Source organism: Didymosphaeria variabile (assembly GCF_027946475.1).
Source record: "Didymosphaeria variabile strain IMI 356815 chromosome Unknown scaffold_9, whole genome shotgun sequence".
Lineage (NCBI taxonomy): Eukaryota > Fungi > Ascomycota > Dothideomycetes > Pleosporales > Didymosphaeriaceae > Didymosphaeria > Didymosphaeria variabile.
The window spans coordinates 1,835,227-1,850,587 of record NW_026611628.1 but is presented as its reverse complement, the minus strand read 5'-3'; the positions used below and the strand labels follow the sequence as shown (position 1 = coordinate 1,850,587).

Below are 15,361 nucleotides of genomic sequence, written 5' to 3'. Positions count from 1 at the left end.
CTTTCAGATCAGGCTGAGGCTGCAACGACGGTACGTACGGTTCGCAATCGGGGTTTCACAGATTCAGTGGGTCTGTGAAGAGTCGAGAATCGTACTCGAAGAAGTCAAAGAACCTCGCAAGTGTTCACAGTGGAATATTTGAGTGGAGGGCGGAAGGCTTGGGATTTAAAAGTAGTCAACCGGGATCTCGCAGATGCACCGACTGCGCCGAGCGAGAGAAGTTTCGGTGCGATTCCACGCCTTTCCACGTCTAATCCTGCGGCCTGCCCGCCTGTCACGGTGTCGCTAGTGCCTGGAAACTGTAGCGACAACTGCAACGAAGCCACGCATTCAACCCAAGAAAACGAATATGCGTCTTGGGCACGAGCGTGTGCGGATATGGCAATGGTTCACTCTCCCAAGGAACCGCGATTCGAATGCGCTAGGGCCACCAGCCTCAATTCAGCCACTCCTCAGCCAATGACGATCTGCAGGGTCCAATCGCGCGTTTGCCGTCCGTTATCGCCGCCCGATTGGCGAGCCGAGGGCAATTGTGAAGTCATGCGAGACATCATTTGTGGTTTTCGTCAAGCTATTGCTCTTTGCAGCAAACGTTCAGGGCATCTCCATGTTAATATTCGGATGAGAAATTGAACAGTTGACGTACGAAGTCACCCCAGGAACACAATGTTAGAATCCCGCTAGTTCCCCACGTGACCAGATAGCCACTATATACTATACCACAAGCTGTCTCTAGATAGTACAATCAACCTATTCCACACCCCTATTATTGTCCCCTGAGGGAGCTTGCTTCAACACACAATAAGACTTTCCAATAACGACATTCGCCATGTCTGAATCAGATATTGGCTTCAAGGCTGCCTTCGACGAAGCCCAGAAGGGCCATGTTGAAGGAGGCATTCCGATAGGCGCTGCCTTCGTCAGCGCCGACGGTAAAGTCCTCGGCTCAGGCCACAATATGCGCGTACAGGCTGGCAGCGCTACACTTCATGTCAGTTGCTCAACAATGCCTTTCTACCTTTCAGCCCCCCTGAGTGTGTTACGTTTACTCAGGCCGAAATATCTGCCCTCGAAAACGCCGGCCGTCTCCCCGCGTCTCTCTACCATGGCGCCACCATGTATACCACCCTCTCCCCCTGCGACATGTGCACGGGAGCCTGTGTCATGTACAAGGTAAAGCGCGTCGTCATTGGCGAGAATAAGAATTTTCTGGGGGGAGAGGAGTATTTGAAGAGTAAGGGAATTGAGGTGGTGGTGCTGCATAATAAGGAGTTGCAGACACTGATGAAGAAGTTTATCAAGGAGCATCCTGAGGAATGGTAAATGATCCGATGAGAGGGCGACAAGGGGATGGGGGATCAGCGCTGACATTGGACAGGTATGAGGATATTGGGGAGGAGAACAAGTGATGTAATGATGGTAGTAGGTCGCAGTGAAGGAGATAGAATCGACCCGGATAAGGAGATACCCGTAACATCAAAACTACGCTCTTTCCACACCCATCTACGCTTACATCGCCCCACCATCATCGTTCACAACTTCTCCAGCAACGGAGGAGGAAGCGAAGCGGACAGTGTACACCCTTGAGCACCGTAGTGTAAGGGCGCCATAACACGATTTCGAAAATTGTTATTCATAATAGTCTCATTGCGATGGTGTACAACGTAGTCTTGATGATCAACTTTTGAACGTCTTGCCTAGGACATACGTTTATTGCAATTGCCCATCCTGAGGTAACATACGGTACCAAGACTTCGGACAAGGCTTTCCAGTACTGCTTTCTTTCAATATAAACTGGCGCACCTTTTTCGCAGTGGCTCGAGAACCGACCATATTGCTGAACATGACGCTAGATTCCGTGAAGCAGATTCTTGTTTGACTCTCCTCGCATAGCCATATCTCGGGTAGAAGGCTCTTCTGTTGCTTCTTCACCCGCTGCCTGACTGGACGCAGCATGCTTGTGGATCTCCTCGAAGAAGAATTTGAGATCATCGGGCTTCACGAATGGTGTGATACCTATTTCCTGTCAGCTTGCACAGCACCACCGTGCAGTAAAACATACCGTGACCAAGATTGGCTATCCAGCCCTGCTTTCCTCCGCCGAAGCCGGCGACCATTTCCTTGACAACAGCCGTAATGGCTTCCCGCCCGCCATACAACACCCCGGGATCTGCGTTGCCTTGCAGAACCTTCCCATATGAGCGGGCAATCTTGTACGCCTCAGCCGGGTCGTGCAGCCAGTCTAGCCCAATAGTGTTGTAGCTAGTCTTGCATAAGTCCTCCAATGCGTACCACGCGCCTTTCGCGAAGACGGTCATCGGAACGCGTTCCAGGCCGAGCTCCGCAAGTCGCTTCGGCACGTTGTCGGCAATATATGTAAGGTATGGTAAGGAGAAGCTCTTGAAAGATGTGGGAGAGAGCTCGCCAGCCCACGAATCGAATACTTGAAGCATCTGTGTCCTGTCAGCGAATGTCTCTGTGCAGAAATTATGATCATACCTGCGCACCAGCTTGCACTTGCAAGGCCAAGTACTCAACGCAAAGCTCCGCAATCTTCTGCAACAGCGCCTTACTCTCTTCTCCGTGCCTGAAAACCCAAGTCTTTGACTGGATGAACAGCTTCGTTCCTCCACCTTCGACCATGTAGCACAACAGCGTCCACGGAGCTCCGCAAAAACCTATTAACGGTACCCGGCCCGCCAACTTTTGTCTCGTAAGAGTGATGGCCTTGTAAACGTAGTCCAGCGACTCTTTTACGTCCACCTCACGCTCCATGACCTCCTGGTACTGCTTGTCGTCGGGCCCTGACAGCGGTTCCGGGAAGTGCGGTCCCTTCTTATCCACCATTATTACCTCCATTCCCATTGCTTGTGGTATCACCAGGATATCCGAAAATATGATGGCAGCATCAATGAGCCCCGCAAACCGTTCGATGGGCTGGAGGGTGAGCGTCGAGGCGATCTCGGGCGACCGACAGCACTCGAAGAAGTCATGGGTACCTTTGGCTTCGTGGTATTCGGGGAGGTATCGTCCGGCTACACATGTCAGCATTACCATTCCGCAGTAGCTACCACGGTGCTCACCTTGACGCATCACCCACATGGGCGGGCGCTCGACCTTCTCGCCTGCGCAATTGATTAGCTGACAGTCAACCAAGCAAAGAAGGCGCGGAGCATATACCTCTCGCCGTCCGCAAGATCAAATCATTCTTCAAGGGCTCGAATTGGGGTGTCATATTTGCAATGTAGACAGACAGACGCTGCAAGCTCAAGCTTTCTGGGATGCGACTGCCCCGCGTTCCGCGCTCCGAGGCTGGCTAACTGCTTTTGGGGCATATGCTCGCAGGGACCAGGAGCAGCAAACAGCAAACAGCAGGGGCATAAATGCATCGCAACTTCTATATGCATTTGTTCATCTCATTTTCCGGTTGATGAGGATGATGCTTGCAGGCAATACAACGCCTGTCACTCGCTGCGTCATATCAAGCCTGTCAGCCTCTCTGAAGCCATCTCATCGCCGAGCATATGCGAGCTCATCCCTTTCCTTAAGTTCGACGCGCCCGCGACACGCTTCACGTGCTCGTTCCATCCCACTCCAATGGCATTGCATCACGCACGCCCGAGGGGCGAAGAGGAAAGCCACCGTCAGTGTGAATGATATTCCACAGGGCGCCATTGATGGTCCTCCACTTCCGCCTCAAGATGATGAACCAGATTACCCACCGTTGCTGCAGCAGGTGCGCAACAATGCGCTCAAATTCAGTCATTGCGTGTTGTTGACGAGAGTGGGTGGATTCTACGAAGTAAGTACAATCTTGTTTTGCCGAGTTGTAGCTAAGTCGCCCAGTTGTACTTCGAGCAAGCCGACGAGTTTGCACCCCTCTTGAACATCAAGAAAACAAAAAGAAAGACTTCTAAAGGAAGTAAGAAACCGGCTGTTTCAATGGTGAGTTCCGTCCGCAGCTGTCTCGTTAATGTTTACTGACTTCAAAGGCCGGGTTTCCTGCCTACCAACTGGAGCGCTACCTCAAGGTCTTAGTACAAGACCTAGGCAAGCATGTCGCAATATGTGACGAGTTCCTCAACGATGCACCCACCAAAGCCAAAGGTGAGCCTCAGTACACGAGGCGTGTTTCTCGAATTGTAACTCCTGGAACGCTTATCGACGAGCATTTCATGGATCCGTGGGAGAACAACTACCTGTTGAGCATTCATGTCAGCCCGGAGGCCTTGAAAGAGAAGACCGTGAAGGTCAGTCCTGGAAGCTCCAAGGTTTCCTCGGTACTCAATCTACCCCGTACTGAAGTCGGGCTTGCGTGGATCGACTTATCGAGTGGGGACTTTGTCACTCAAAGCACAGACATTGCTTCTCTTCCTTCTGCAGTTGCGCGTATAAGGCCCCGCGAGATCCTCCTAGATTATGTCTTTGCAGAGGAACAAAACTCACAGATAGTATCGATTTTGAAGGAGGATGGCCACATGATCACCTTCCAAGAGTCTACTGCGCAACCTCTGAGCGTTGCTGATTGGATACCAATGATGGAAGACGTAGTCGAAGACTTCGATTCCGCAAACTTCAGTGCCGCGGAAGTAGCTGCAGGAGGGTCTTTACTTCATTATGTTAAGCATCAACTGCTTGGTGCAAGGACACGGTTGCAAGCTCCAGTCCGACATCAAGCGGAGGATCACATGAGTATTGACAAGAACAGCTTGAGAGCTCTCGAGATCAGAAGCACAATACGCGATGGCTCGCATCAAGGTAGCTTGTTGCATTCACTCAAAGAGACAGTGACGAAGAGCGGCACCCGACTTCTGACCCAACGACTATGTAAGTAACACCCCTGTATGAGCTCATGCTATGCTGATTCAAGCAGCGGCTCCCTCAATGTCTCTATCCACGATCAACGAGAGATTGGATCTCGTCGAGGAAATGATTGATTATCCTCAGCTTCGACAAGATGTGATGACATTGCTCGGGCAGACGTTCGATTCACTTCGCCTCGTGACCAAGTTCACCGTTGGTCGCGGTGACGCTGACGATCTCATGGAGCTGTCGAAGACTGTAACGACCACAGCCGACATTGCCAAGATGCTGCAGGAGCACATTGCATCAAGAAATTCGATTTTGATTGATCCGGAAGACCAAACTGTGGAAACGCGAAGAAGACAATGTATTCCAGCATTGCTAAATCGCTTCGACCTGACACAGCCTCTCGAATTGGCGGAGCGTATCCAGGATACCATTGACGAGGAAGGACTGTCAGAATATCACCGAATTGAGCAAGATCAGGCCGCCGAAGTAGAGGAGCTTGCCCAAGATGTCCTGGGGCGAGAAGCTGGTGAAGAAGACCTGAAAGAAATGCCCAAACGCATCCAGCCCAGACCGCACATGATCGCGCCAAGCTTCAAAAGCGCAACGGATGGTCGCGATGACATTTGGATAATGAAGAGAAAGGCCAGCAAGGCTCTGGCGAGATTGCACAGCAACCTAGACGAACTGGTCTTACGTAAGGACATGCTGGAACGAGAATTGCGCGTGGAAATGGGCGCGACGAGTCTTTGCCTCAAATGGACACCTAACCTGGCGCACATTGCACACGTCAGAGGCAAAGATGTCAGCCGTGTTATTGCGCAATACCCCAGAAGTTTGAGCAGCAGCAAATCTACCCGATCCTTCCAAGTGCCAGAATGGACACGACTAGGTACTCAGATGGACGAAACCCGGTTCCGTATTCGTAACGAGGAACAGCGCGTTCTGAGCGAGCTTCGCGAGGGTGTGGTACGTAATCTGGTCAAGCTGCGACGAAATGCAGCCGTACTTGATGAGCTTGATGTAGCCTGCGCCTTTGCCATATTAGCAGTCGACAAGAATCTCGTTCGTCCGGTACTTAATGCTGGCACTGCCCATCATGTCGTTGGTGGTCGTCATCCGGTTGTTGAAGCTGGACTGGGCGAACAGGGACGGAAGTTTGCACCAAACGATTGTCTACTTGGCTGGGATGAGCGAATATGGCTCATTACAGGACCAAACATGGCCGGGAAGAGTACGTATCTACGGCAGAACGCATTGATTTCAATCCTTGCTCAAACAGGGTCCTTTGTGCCTGCAGAGTATGCTGAAGTTGGGCTTGTGGACAAGATCTTCAGTCGTGTGGGCTCTGCCGACAACTTATACCAAGACCAATCCACTTTCATGGTGGAGATGCTCGAAACGGCACAGATTCTTAAGGAAGCCACACCCCGCTCCTTCGTCATTATGGACGAAGTTGGTAGGGGAACGACGCCTGAGGATGGTATCGCCGTAGGTTACGCCTGCCTTCACCACCTCTACCACATCAACCAGTCTCGGACACTGTTCGCCACCCACTTCCACGCGCTTACCGATATGACGAAGGACTTCGAGAAGCTGGGCTGCTATTGTAATGATGTGGCCGAAGAGGCAGATGGGAGATTTTCTTATGTGCATCGACTACGGAAGGGAGTAAACCGACAAAGCCATGCTTTGAAGGTTGCCAGAGTTGCAGGCATACCTGAAGAGGCAATCTCGATCGCGGCGCAAGTGCTGCAAACACTAAAGCCCCAACTCACGAAGGCTGAGGCAGGAGCGGACGAACAAACCGCGCTACGACAAGCTGCAACAGCGTAGTGCTTTTCAACCATCAGCGTCAATGATACTGCTATCCCATCGCTATCGTACATATCCATTATGCGCTTCCCTCCAGCTGTCACATTCTCAGTCGCTAGGTCTGTTCGCTTCGAGATGAGGCATCCGCTCGTGCTTCGCGGTGGTGCAGGCGAAAAGGAGGATTCCAACCGTCCACCGTCTCGAAATGCTAGACCGCGCCCGTTGCCGATTCGTGGACTCATACAAAGCCTTCGCTCCATGCCTCAGTCACAACCGACACCGCTGCGCAGGACGAAGTCAATCACGATTGGTCCGCGTCTGTGAACATGTTCTGGCATATTGCGCTGTAGCAAGGCTAATGACGGCCCCTGTAGAACTTAACATCTATCAAAATCGTCGCAGTCTCACCACACTCACCAAAATAGTTAACAACATGCCGTTTACGTTGTCAACTTCGAATTTGAAGAAAATTGCGGACATCAGATTACTGCAGCCTGTTGCTCCCGGTCCACGCTTCGAAACGATTGCCGATCTCTATTCTCTGTCATCGTACGTCAAGATGTACTTCCCACCTTCGAAACACTGTCCCACGGGCATGTTTCTCACTGCGGAAATCATGTTCGTTAGCCAAGCCGTGAACCTCGCGGAGCAAGCAGCTGTAAAGCAAACTTTGGCAAATACTATAAGAAAAGGCCGCGCTCGCATCAAAGAACTCAACGATTCTCTTCAGGAAACGCATCAACGTCTTCGACACCTCGAAAATCAAAACCAAAACCAAAACCAAAACCCTCAAGCTGTGAGGCCTCCAAGCCTGCCCTGGGACCTCCCCTCCTACCGCTCGCTCAACGATCCCGGCCCTTGCATCCTCTGCTGGACTCACTGGTCTTGTCTAGGCGAGCCAGGCATTCTCCCGTACAAAAGTAACCACGGCATGGGCACCACACCTGATCCAGCGAAGGACCCTGCAATACGCCCTGTTGGCCACAACCATGGGCAAGGTCCCGACCGACTCTGCATCGTGTGTTTGAACAAGGGCTGCGAGCTTTGCAAATCGGTTTTGCCACCATCCCATCACAGATGTAGGGAGCAGCGCAGACATGCGACGGCGACGTGGAATGGACAGCATATGGACAAGGAATCGTGGGAGAGATGCGAGGCATGGGTGTTGAGTTTTGAGGAGGAAACGCTTTTGGACGCTGTTGAGAGTGCGCCTTAATTTGGTTGGTTGGGGTTTGTGGAATAGGGACATGAGACGATAAAAAGGCGAATTTGGAGGTGGTTGTGGACTGTACGGAATACCAGGATATTGGCTGTGTGAGTCGTATCCATCTAGTAGCGATCCTGTGATTGTATCTTGTCCAGTGATATTCAGCGTTCGAAAGCATAAGTATACAGTATTTTACTTTCAAGATCTGGGCTATGGAACGATCATGCTGTCAAATGCTGTTCCCTATGTTCTACAGGACTGATTAGATCTTGAACACGCGCTGTCAACTCCTTAGCACGGTCCACCTTCGTCTTAGTCTTATGTCTCGAATGAACCGTTCCAATAGTGCTGATTAGGTTCCTTGAGCCTGTTCACGGCCAGCTTTCCATTCTCGAGATCTGCTGTGTCTTCACCGCCCCGTCGCTCTCAACGCTCTAGTCTCGGCCTCCGTCTGTGCCTTCCTCCCCAGTCACCTCGTTCCGAGCAGCTCCTCCACGTTCCTCCTCTCTTCTCCTCACCCTCTCCCACGCCGCGTCAAACTCCACCTCAAACTCTGCCTGATCCATCGGCATCTCCGTTACATCCCTCCCCGCCATCAATTCCGCCAGAATCTTGTCCCGGTTCGCCTCAACGTCTTTCTCCGCCGCTGCAAGTTGCTCATCCAGCAATTCCATCTGCTCCACTGTCAGCTCCTCTTCCTCCACTTCCCCCTCCGCGAGTTGCTTCTCCAGCAATTCCTTCTGCTCCGCCGCCACCTCCTCCTCCTTAGTCGCTGATTTTTTCCTCCTCTCCATCAACTCCTTCTCTGCCGCCTTCTTCAAGTCCACCAGCAGCCTCGCAAGTTCCTTCGGTCCCTTCCGAACGACATTCTTCCTGCACTCTTCACACGCTCCATTCTTCACGAGAAAGTCATCTACCTGCTTCGCCACCATAGCTGTGATTTGGTTGAGCTTGAGCTTGAGCCACGTCATGTTGAGGTAGTAGGAGCCATCGGCCCACGCTATGACGAGGAGTGAATGATGGGGAAGCCTGTTGGTGCAGAGCAGGCTGAGGAGAGTGAAAGCAGAGATGCTGGCGAACGTTCCATGACGGGGTGGAGTGGGGATCCTAGGAAGGCGAGTGAGAAGGGAGGATGCCATGACTTTGGAGCGGTTGAAACGTTTCCGTTTTTTTTCGACAGATGAGTATGTGAGAGGCGCACACCAAAGGATTGGGTGGTGATGGTAGTGTATGCGGTGAAGGGTTTATCGAGGCATGAAAAGTGCAGGGCAGACAGTGGGTGATCCAGGGGCAATGTTCTGAGTTTCCTGAGTTTTGTTTGTGATAGAGTGAGACACTGCTGGTTGCCGGTGGCGTGAAGGCGCGTGCGACGAACAACGCTAACCTGATGGAGCGTCGTGCATGAATGCGACCGCTCGTCGCTGACGGAGGGCAGGTGTATCAAGAAATATGTCTACACGAGAAAGATAGTCTGTTGATTGAATCGACAGACGGTACATGACAACGTTCACCAAGTGAACCAAAGAGACAATTATCTGTTATAGATCAGAATATCAGATTTCGCCCGTGCCGAGCAGACATCACCTACATTTGTAGAACAGACACTGGAAACGTGCAGCAACGCCATCTACAAAAGACTTGAGCCCACGCTTTCCCAGAGTTCGAAATCAAGGCTATCTACTGGTCTGCCTTCCGCCGGATCTTGTTAGCGGCTGCACTCGACTCTGGTGACTTCTTACCCTACACTTGCAGATATCCATACAGAACTTAAGACTGGCGATTCGCGTAAAGGCAGACAGGTTGCATCGTCTATCAATCTCTCGCCGCCTCCGCTACTCGGTGAAACCCTCCGTTTGACATGTTCAGCCAGGTATCTGCGTCGTAGCAGCTATAATATTGACAAACTCGAAGAATTTCGATGAGTATCTGATTGCGATACTCAAGGCACAACCGGATGTTGTCCGGAGTGCTCTCTCAATGAACCCCTACTGTATTGAAAGAAGATCACTCCCTTCAACCGGACATCTATCTCAAAATTGAGCAAAGCTTTTTTCTACATGCTATCTAGCAAGATTCTATACGTCAGTAAATCTACCCCCACACTCGCTCCACGTCATCAGAAGCCTGCTCTTTACCCGCTAGGCAACACCGCGGATGCATTCTATCCGCTCGACAATGGCTACACTTGCGCAGCATTTTATTCGAGACAAAGGCCACCATTGCCATCGACCACGCTGGAGGCCGTACATCACCCGGATCGCAGGGGCTCTTTCTAGCCTTACGGGCTTTTACAGCGTTGGAGTTTTCGATATCGTCTTCCGCTTTTTCAAGCTCAACCAAACACCTCCCTTCGACAGTGGATATGTTTCCGAACTTCCGTCTTTCATTGACCGTGGCGCCGGTTATGCTGGATTTGTTGCCAGTCAGATTTAGAAGGGTGAAAAACGTTCCGACTCATCTGTTCCTGGAAGGACGGCTTGATTCCTCTGTCCTGGCAGGCGCACATCTGCTTCATGAACCCAGAATGCCAAAACGTCCAATAACTCGTCTTTCAATATCTCGTTCCTTCGTAATTCGTTTCTAATCATCCATAAAACCGCTGTCGTCGTCGATTTCGTCTTCGATACAACCACGAGCTGCTGGGATCATGGGACTGTCGATCGGCTTCTCGATGGATTTGGTGTTCGGACCATTGACGATGGCAGGCGCAATTGGAATCATTGGACTACAAACCGTTAGTATGGGTTGCGTTCGTCCGTGCACATTGTTCTTACTATAAATCATCCACTGTTTTCACAAGGTCTGTTTGACGCTCCATGCATTCTTTCAGGATTTGAATCAGGCCAATAACTTTTTCGGCTCGGATCTCGAAGTCGTCGCAGTCGCAGTATATGAGCTCCTTCTCTGTGTTAGCGGTTGATCTTACCCATATATATATGGTGACTTACATCGACTTCCTCCGGTTGCATTGCAGAATACAACTTCTCCATGGTCTCGCTGTGCCGGCAGACAGCGAGTAGGACATTGCCGCAAGTTTGGGAAAGTATCGCCGCTTTCGCCTCGGGTGCGCTCACGCTCACTGGCTCATACGTCTTCTCCTACTCATCGTTAATACCGCTTGGGGCAACATACAAGATATTCTTACCATTACCATCGGTACTTCCACCTCACCATGATTCAGACTCATCGCAGCCTGCCTCATCCTTTCGCCCATACCATCCAACTCATCGATAATCCCCACCACACGCTCCATATGCGCCGTAATCGTCTTCCCGGGATCCATCACATTCTGCGCCGGTCGCTCCTCCCGGTCTCGACTCCGCACCTGCACATAGCGAAAGACCTCAAGCACCACGAAGACAAACGACGGCAGCAGAACCAATAGCGCGCACAACGTTGTCCCCGCCACAAGTGCGAAGTCATCCACGACCTTCATGGCCTTCACCACCGGACGGACGCTGGACACCCGCTCCCCCACTCTCTCCAAAACGCACTGCAGCGCGATCCACGCCGCGAGCACCTCCAGCACGACCACCGACGCCGCCGCGAGGCCCATGCTGGACTATCCGCGTGGGCGCGTGCGTGCGCGCCGCGAAGCAACCGAACAGAACAACGAAACGAAACGGAACCACGAACAAACGAACGAGGGACAACCTGCGAAGCGCAGATGCAGGGTTCAGTGGCAGAAGAACGGTGGTACATACAGCAGGCGTTCCGTAGGAGTTTTGGCAGTTTGGAAGGCGCGCCCCGCCACCCAATTAAAAAGGCGGTGTGGTGCGTTAGGTTAACGCTGTTGCGGTGCTGTTTTGGGAGAAGCGGACTCGCGTATGCGAGGTTCGCTGTACAAAATGCAGGAATTGTGGGGAACGGGCGGGCCGGTGCAGGGCGGAAGGCTTTGTGTTAAGAGCGGTGGGGGAGCGGTTTGCGATATAAGGATGAAGGTGTGGTTTGTGTCGTGGGCGGAAGAATGTTCTTGCAACATGGAAATATGTTTGCAAAGGTTGGGTGATGTACCGCGGTTGATGCAAACCCATCCTAGCATCTCAAGTATCCGAAGAAAACTTCTATGTGTCTCGGAAGAGATCAGACAGGCAACTTAACTGAAAGACGGATCCAAATTGGTACGGTAATCTCGATCTTACGGATACTAGCAAACAGTGGCACTCATCAAGTATTGCTCTCGCAAATAGCAGGCGCTCTTAGATGTCGACCGTATTCTCATTCTCGCACTACAAACACATGGGGTATATCGTAACAAGTACAGGCAACAACGACTGATGAAACGCGCAGTCTACGATACGTTCTACTCCAAACATCTCGATGGACCTATCCGCGCTTCCGCTGAACAGTAACCAGCAACACAAAAGCAATGACGCGATATACAACTCCAAGCGCGACGAGGACCCTACGATCCGTTAGTTACCGATACGGAGATAGGAAGGAACGACTTACCCCATATCCAAACTATACTTCCCAAGATTGAATCCCGTCGCCGTCGTCGCCAAATCCAGCATATACAAATAATCCAGCGGCTGCAAGCACTGACTGAAATACGACTCAGTGAACCACACACCAGGGCTCAATCTCCACAGAAACTCGATGTTCCACTCCTTAACCTTGCTCAGCGGCGGCGCGACACCGCCCAGGATCCCGATGATCAGACTCGCCATGACGGCAAGCAGCGGTCCGTCCTCGCGCTTCACGACCATCCCGATGCACGAGGCGAGCCCGTACACGCAGAAGAAGTAGAGCAGGTTCGCGAGGAACATGTCGGGCCAGCTCATGATGGGCGTGGCTAGGATACCCATGAAGACGCTAAAATGGAGGCTCGCGATGAATAACCTGGGCAGCACGGAGACCATTTTGCCGAAGTAGTACGCGCTCATACTGTGGCCTGACGACGCCTCGCGGTTGAACACGAGCTTTTCTTCGCCGAAGACCTTGACTGCCGGAGCCGAAGCAGCTAGACCGATGGCCATGGCGCCGAGGAGACCCAGCTGCGGCGCAGACGTGTAGTTCACGGCGTGAGACACGATGGAGAAAGTATCCTTGTAGATGCCCTTGAAGAGCTGGCCTTCTGCGGTGAAAGCACTGAGACCGATAATGCCGCCTGCGAAGGCGCCGGTGCCGATTTCAAAGAAGAAACTGTTCTTGAGGCGCACTTGTTGGGTGATGCTGCGCTTGCAGCAGTAGTAGACTTGTGCGTACCAGGAGGCTCCGCGCTTCTTCATTGTTCGCTTCAACTCGGCTTCTTGGTCTGCGGTGGAGATCATCGAGGTAGGACGGGGACGTTTCGGGGCGTTCAATACATCTTGATAGGACTGCTCGGGTGGGTCGTAAGCAGGCGTGTTGTAAGCATCTTCAGGAAGCAGATGCTGCGGTTGCGCGGGGCTACTGGATCGATGTTCGCGTTGGTGACGAGTGCGCCAGTTTTCGATAAGCCTTGCGACTGGGGTTTCCGACGTTGCGTGATCCTGTCTGTATGCGTATCCTTCACCGTTGATGATGTCCATGATGATGTCGGCGGGGTTTGCACGCGATGGGAACGTGAAACCGAGGGAATCAAAATAGACAGGAGCCTCGATAGTAGGTCCTGCGTAGATTTCGCTGCCTGAACCGAGCAGCAAGATATTGTCGAAACCGTTGAAGATATCCTCGCGAGGTTGGTGAATGATCGTAATGGTGGTAACACCAAGTTTCGTAATCGCTTTTAGCAGCCTCATAATCGACGACGCAGAAGTTGCGTCGAGACCGGATGTCGGCTCATCGAGGAAAATACACATAGGGGCGGCTGCCAGCTCCATGCCGATACTGACACGCTTGCGTTGTCCACCAGAAACCACAGGCTTATTAGCGTCGCCGACGAGCGAATGCTGGACGTGGCTCAGACCGATACAGGAGATAAGCGCATCGACGTATGCCTGGATATCTCTGTCTTTCCACGTCATTGGTAATCTGCATCGTGCGGAGTGCAAGATGTTCTCGCGAACAGTAAGTTCGGGAAGAACAATATCGTCTTGGGGAACAAAACCGATCAACTTCTTGTACTTTGCCATATCCTTCGGGTGGCCGTTAACTTTGATCACTCCTGCAGTGTGGCGAGTCTTCCCCATGAGCACATTGAAGAACGTCGACTTTCCGGCACCAGAACCACCCATAACAGCCCACATAGAGCCGCTCTGGATGAGTCCACTGACACCCTTCAAGATTTTCTTTCCGGGCTTAGGCTCGAACTCCAAGCCTTCGAAATCGAACGAAAGACCGACATCCTTCGTCTTGATAAGCCGTGCAATGTACCGCATGAAGACCTGGAAATCCGGATTCGCGCTCAAATCATCGTGGTCTTCGGCGGCATCTTTGTTTTCCTTTGTGATCAACTCGATACCGTCGTCGTCCACATCTTTTTCAGGGTTAGGCAGAGCAGCATAGTTCTTCTTCCTGCCTTTTCTCCACGCGGAGATGAAGAAGCCCAAGCCGACGACAAGTCCGAGCACGATGTCGAAAGCAATCATGAAGCCGAACGGCACCGTGACGATCTGGCGCTGCGATTTCGCCGGACATATTGCGCCCATTGCACACGGCCATGGCTCGAAACTCCCAATCGGGCAATAGCTACCTACACATAGAGTTTAGCGTCGGTTATCTTGAGGCTCGTTCATCGCATACCTTTTGGGCATTCTATTCGCTCCTTCCCTCCCTTGGGGCAATAGTATCCACCGTCACAAATGACAGGTTCAAGGAGTCCCTGCGGTGGGCAGTCCCTTCCCATCATTCTTTGAGCTTGACATTCGAAAGATGGCGGGCAGTACCTGTTCCTGTTAGGTTCGCCTTGGGTACGCTGCTTTCTTGGTGTCTTACTGTGGCGGCGCATTATCAGTGGTGTTGGGGCAGAAGAATCCTAGGTTGCATAAGTCCTTTTCCGCGAGAAGTATGGGCATCGATCCATTTTCCGCGTAACAACCAGTCGTCGAGCTGTTCAACGTGCGATACGATCCGGCGGACTCGAGAGTGGAGAAGTTGGTATAGTATTTGCCATTTGGCATAAGGATTCCTTCTGCAGGAATCTCTGTCGGTGCTGCTGACGCTTCTGCAGAGTTGATAGAAGTAGGTACCGATTCCGACGGTATAGCCGTGGTAGCGTCCTTAGGGTCGTCCTTGCGGGAACTCATGATGAAGCTGCAGAGACACACAGGCGTGCTCCAACGTGAGAAATCTCGCGCGACGCGCAGATATAAGACGATTGAACCTCATTTTAAGGACGGCCCCTCTGACTTGACTGCGTACCCTTGCGAGCTGATGAGTAGGGCTTATGGTCTAACTGATCGCCGTTGAGGCTGGCGTCCACGGGTGGGTCGCGACTCGGGCGTAACCCGCGAAAGGTTCGCAGGATTGACATGACATTCTGGGCGGTGCACTAGCATCGTCATATGCCGTGCAGTCTCACTTCCGTTGATGGATATACGGAGCTGGGCTCAACGCTAACAATTCTAGAAAATCATAGCTGTTCAGATCGTGTACGTTGTAGGAGAA

At 52.0% G+C, this 15,361-nt stretch overlaps 6 protein-coding genes across 6 annotated transcripts; 2 read left to right on the top strand and 4 right to left on the bottom strand.

Annotated features, from left to right (window-relative positions):
- Positions 1 to 829: 829 nt before the first annotated feature.
- On the top strand, positions 830 to 1,409 carry FCY1 (cytosine deaminase; the record flags this gene model as incomplete). The annotated part of the gene is made up of 3 exons (XM_056220672.1): positions 830 to 991; positions 1,054 to 1,319; positions 1,379 to 1,409. 3 exons carry the CDS (start codon positions 830 to 832, stop codon positions 1,407 to 1,409), a joined length of 459 nt encoding a protein of 152 aa, XP_056065975.1.
- A 440-nt stretch (positions 1,410 to 1,849) lies between these two features.
- Positions 1,850 to 3,235, bottom strand: HEM12 (Uroporphyrinogen decarboxylase in heme biosynthesis; the record flags this gene model as incomplete). Its single annotated transcript, XM_056220671.1, has 5 exons — positions 1,850 to 2,016; positions 2,063 to 2,453; positions 2,500 to 3,035; positions 3,084 to 3,125; positions 3,181 to 3,235. 5 exons carry the CDS (start codon positions 3,233 to 3,235, stop codon positions 1,850 to 1,852), a joined length of 1,191 nt encoding a protein of 396 aa, XP_056065974.1.
- Positions 3,236 to 3,597: 362 nt separating this feature from the next.
- msh1 (MutS protein 1) lies at positions 3,598 to 6,645 on the top strand (the record flags this gene model as incomplete). The annotated part of the gene is made up of 5 exons (XM_056220670.1): positions 3,598 to 3,643; positions 3,714 to 3,802; positions 3,847 to 3,945; positions 3,993 to 4,827; positions 4,874 to 6,645. The coding sequence occupies 5 exons, from the start codon at positions 3,598 to 3,600 to the stop codon at positions 6,643 to 6,645; spliced, it is 2,841 nt and encodes a 946-aa protein (XP_056065973.1).
- A 1,620-nt stretch (positions 6,646 to 8,265) lies between these two features.
- Positions 8,266 to 8,918, bottom strand: N0V89_011943 (uncharacterized protein; the record flags this gene model as incomplete). Its single annotated transcript, XM_056220669.1, has 2 exons — positions 8,266 to 8,831; positions 8,912 to 8,918. 2 exons carry the CDS (start codon positions 8,916 to 8,918, stop codon positions 8,266 to 8,268), a joined length of 573 nt encoding a protein of 190 aa, XP_056065972.1.
- Positions 8,919 to 10,411: 1,493 nt separating this feature from the next.
- Positions 10,412 to 11,387, bottom strand: N0V89_011942 (uncharacterized protein; the record flags this gene model as incomplete). The annotated part of the gene is made up of 4 exons (XM_056220668.1): positions 10,412 to 10,556; positions 10,606 to 10,730; positions 10,780 to 10,929; positions 10,977 to 11,387. 4 exons carry the CDS (start codon positions 11,385 to 11,387, stop codon positions 10,412 to 10,414), a joined length of 831 nt encoding a protein of 276 aa, XP_056065971.1.
- A 770-nt stretch (positions 11,388 to 12,157) lies between these two features.
- Positions 12,158 to 15,000, bottom strand: N0V89_011941 (uncharacterized protein; the record flags this gene model as incomplete). Its single annotated transcript, XM_056220667.1, has 4 exons — positions 12,158 to 12,236; positions 12,284 to 14,447; positions 14,498 to 14,640; positions 14,690 to 15,000. The coding sequence occupies 4 exons, from the start codon at positions 14,998 to 15,000 to the stop codon at positions 12,158 to 12,160; spliced, it is 2,697 nt and encodes an 898-aa protein (XP_056065970.1).
- Positions 15,001 to 15,361: the final 361 nt, after the last annotated feature.